The 2,980-nt window shown below is 67.9% G+C and overlaps 1 protein-coding gene across 1 annotated transcript; it reads left to right on the top strand.

Moving 5' to 3' along the window:
- Window position 1: 1 nt before the first annotated feature.
- Window positions 2-2,563, top strand: FKRP (fukutin related protein; the record flags this gene model as incomplete). The annotated part of the gene is given in 2 exon segments (XM_006039424.2): window positions 2-318; window positions 320-2,563. Coding segments are annotated over 2 exon segments (825 nt in total), but the record flags the coding sequence as incomplete, so codon positions are not given.
- Window positions 2,564-2,980: the final 417 nt, after the last annotated feature.

Here is a 2,980-nt window from a genome sequence, read left to right as displayed (position 1 = left end):
GCTCACCTCCCTCTTCGTGCAGACGGCGCTGCGGGGCTGGGCCGTGCGGGTGCTGGACGTCTCCTTCCCCTCGCTGCACCAGCCCCTGCTCACCTCCTCGCACAACCAGTGGAAAGCCGACCGGCGCGCCCAGGCCAGCCGCCGCCGGCTCTTCCAGGACTTCGGCATCCAGCGGGTGGTGCTGGAGGACGGGCAGTGGCAGGGGTGCACCAAGGAGACGCCGCGCTGCTTCGGCACCGTGCACGACGACACGCCCGAGTACCTCTACCAGGACCGCTGGACCCCGCCCTGCTGCCTCCGGGCCCTCCGCGAGACGCGGCGTGGTCGGCGTCCTGGAGGCGGCGGGCGTGCGGTACTGGCTGGAAGGCGGGACGCTGCTGGGGGCCGCCCGGCACCGGGACATCATCCCCTGGGACTACGACGTGGACCTGGGCATCTACCTGGAGGACGTCCCCAACTGCGAGCTGCTGCGCAGCGCCGAGTCGGGCTCCGTCGTGGACGAGAAGGGCTTCGTGTGGGAGAAGGCCGTCGAGGGCGACTTCTACCGGGTGCAGTACAGCGAGCACAACCACCTCCACGTCGACCTCTGGCCCTTCTACCCCAAGAACGGCGTGATGACCAAGGACACGTGGATGGACCACCGGCAGGACGTCGAGTTCCCCGAGCACTTCCTCAAGCCCCTGGTGCCCCTGCCCTTCGCCGGCTTCACGGCCATGGCGCCCAACGACCACCGCGGCTTCCTGGAGCTGAAGTTCGGGGCAGGCGTCATCGAGAACCCCGAGTATCCCAACCCCGCACGGAAGAGGCTGGACAAGGGGGCTCTCTGAACGCCAGGCCCACGCCTTCGAGAGAGACCGCCCTGGCCAGGGGTGCCGGGAGACGTACCACGGGCCGCCAGCACCAGGGAAGTCCAGCCTCTGCCGTGGTGCTGAGGACGGGCTGCACGACGGGGCAGGTGACCTGGACCGCCACCACCACCTCCCTCGGGTTTGCAGTCAAACAGCTCAGACGTGTCGCGTCCTGGCCGGGGCGCGGGTTTGTCGCCCGCTTGGGCATGCACAGTGGGGCAGCTCTGGGGCAAAACACCCCAGGGTCGTAGGGATGAAGCCCTTGTGCCCGAGACTGGGGCCAGGCGGCTGCCGGGGCTCCGTCCGGTCCACCCTGCCAGGCAGAGAGAGGCCCGAGACGGCCCGGTGCGTCCCGTCTGCCACCGCTTGCGGCATCGGCTGGCGCCAGAACAGCTCACGGGAGCGCGGCGGCACGCGGACGCCTGCCCGGGGCTCTGGCCCGCGCAGCGGAGGGGAAAGTGCGGTGCTTCCCCGCTCGTCACGCGCCCGCTGATGAGATTTGTGCCTTGTTTCTGGAAGGCAGGATGTAGGGGGCAAAAAGGGTCTGTTGGCCGCCGTTCAAGCGCAGCGTCTCCGTGCTTCTCTTCCTCCCTGCGTCTTTGCCAGCCAGGGACCCCGCCCCCCCCATTTTGGAGGGCTGATTTTTTGGGGTGGCACGCAAGGAAACGTGGTCATTATACCGGTGCCGAGTGGCTGGAGGTTTGTTGGCCCTTGGCTCGAACCTGGTTGGAGCAAGGGGAAGGGGGGAGTTTACCACGCTGAAGCGGAGGTCTGCCCCAAGCAGGGGGAGGCCCCAGGCCCATGGCGCCCAGGCCAGGGGCAGCGAGCTCGGGGAATGGGGGCTCTTGGCAATGCCGCCTCAGAGCTGCATGGGGGAGACGCGAGCCCCACGCCTGTTACCTGGGCCGATGTGCCCTGGGGGGAGGTCAGAGTAGGGGACAGCTTGGCCACCCCGTGCCCAGTGGACCCACCTCCCCCTTCCCAGCTGAGTCTGTCTCAGAGCCAGGACGTGCCGCCTCCTCTGCAGCCTGTTTTCCCTGCTGCAGCTGCAGCCCATTGCTCCTAGTCCCGTCCCCTGTGGCCACAGACAAAAGTCTGTCCCCATCCTCTCTGCCATTGCCCCAAGACTGGGATCAAATCCCCCTTGGGTCTCTCCGCCCCTCGCGTCGCTCTCCGCCAGACCCTTCCAACCTCCTCCTGGAAGCGCAGGCCCGGCCTGCACCCGGGGCTCCCCGCTGCCGGACAGAGCAGGACAATCGCTGCCCTTGCTTTGCAAGCGATGCTCCTTCAGACAGCCCAGGAGGCTGCTGGCTTTTTCTTGCACCCTGTACGGTCATCTGATCCAACCCCCAAATGAAGCCAGCTGCCATGGGATTCGAACCCGCACCCGCAAAGCCCTCCCCCGACTTCCTCGTGCTCCCAGACGCTTGCTCCAAGGGTGGAGCCGTTCCCCTGCGAGCTCTGGGGTGCGGGGTGGAGACGAATAAAGGCCGGTCCCTTGTGGGCCCCTTCCTCTTCGTTAAGGTTCGGGCTTTTTTCTCTGCAGTCGGAGCAACTGGGGCCGTGGGAGTGAACTGGGCTGGTGCGCCTAGCGGCACGAGCACCCTGGCTGGAGGGGATCGTCCCTCTGCTTCTCTCTCTACAGATGGGGGGGTTGCCTTTCTTTCTGGGGGTTCATGGCTTCTGCCTGGGGCTCGCATGTGCACCAAGCCCCCTGCCAGAGCCGGAGCCTCTTTCAGAACCGGGCCCAGGACGCACCAGCCCCTTCCCCGCAGCTCGAGCGCAGTCCAGCATTACTGCCCCGACCATTGGGGTAAAGCCCCCCCCCGACGTGCTGAGCATACTTTGGGCTTGCAGGCCGTGGCCGGCAGAGGGCAGCACCCCCACGCACGGTTCCTGGCCTGGGGGAGCGCGGCCTAGTGGCACCGGCTGGAAGAACCGGAGCAGGCAGCTGCAGGGCTCGGCGCAAGCCAGCGGGGCTCAGGGAGATGCACCAGGCTGAGCTGCACGTCGCCCGCCCCGTGCCACCGCAGGCTGGAGCTCACCACTCCTGGCCCCCCGTGGTCTGGTTGCAAAGGCCCAGTCCAGCCCCCACGTGGCCCGGAGGCTGCCGCTGGCCCCGCGCCGGGCGC

The sequence above is a fragment of the Alligator sinensis genome, unplaced genomic scaffold (assembly GCF_000455745.1).
Source record: "Alligator sinensis unplaced genomic scaffold, ASM45574v1 scaffold107_3, whole genome shotgun sequence".
Classification (NCBI taxonomy): domain Eukaryota; kingdom Metazoa; phylum Chordata; order Crocodylia; family Alligatoridae; genus Alligator; species Alligator sinensis.
Note: the sequence above shows the minus strand (reverse complement) of the source record. Positions and strands in the feature narration are given on the sequence as shown.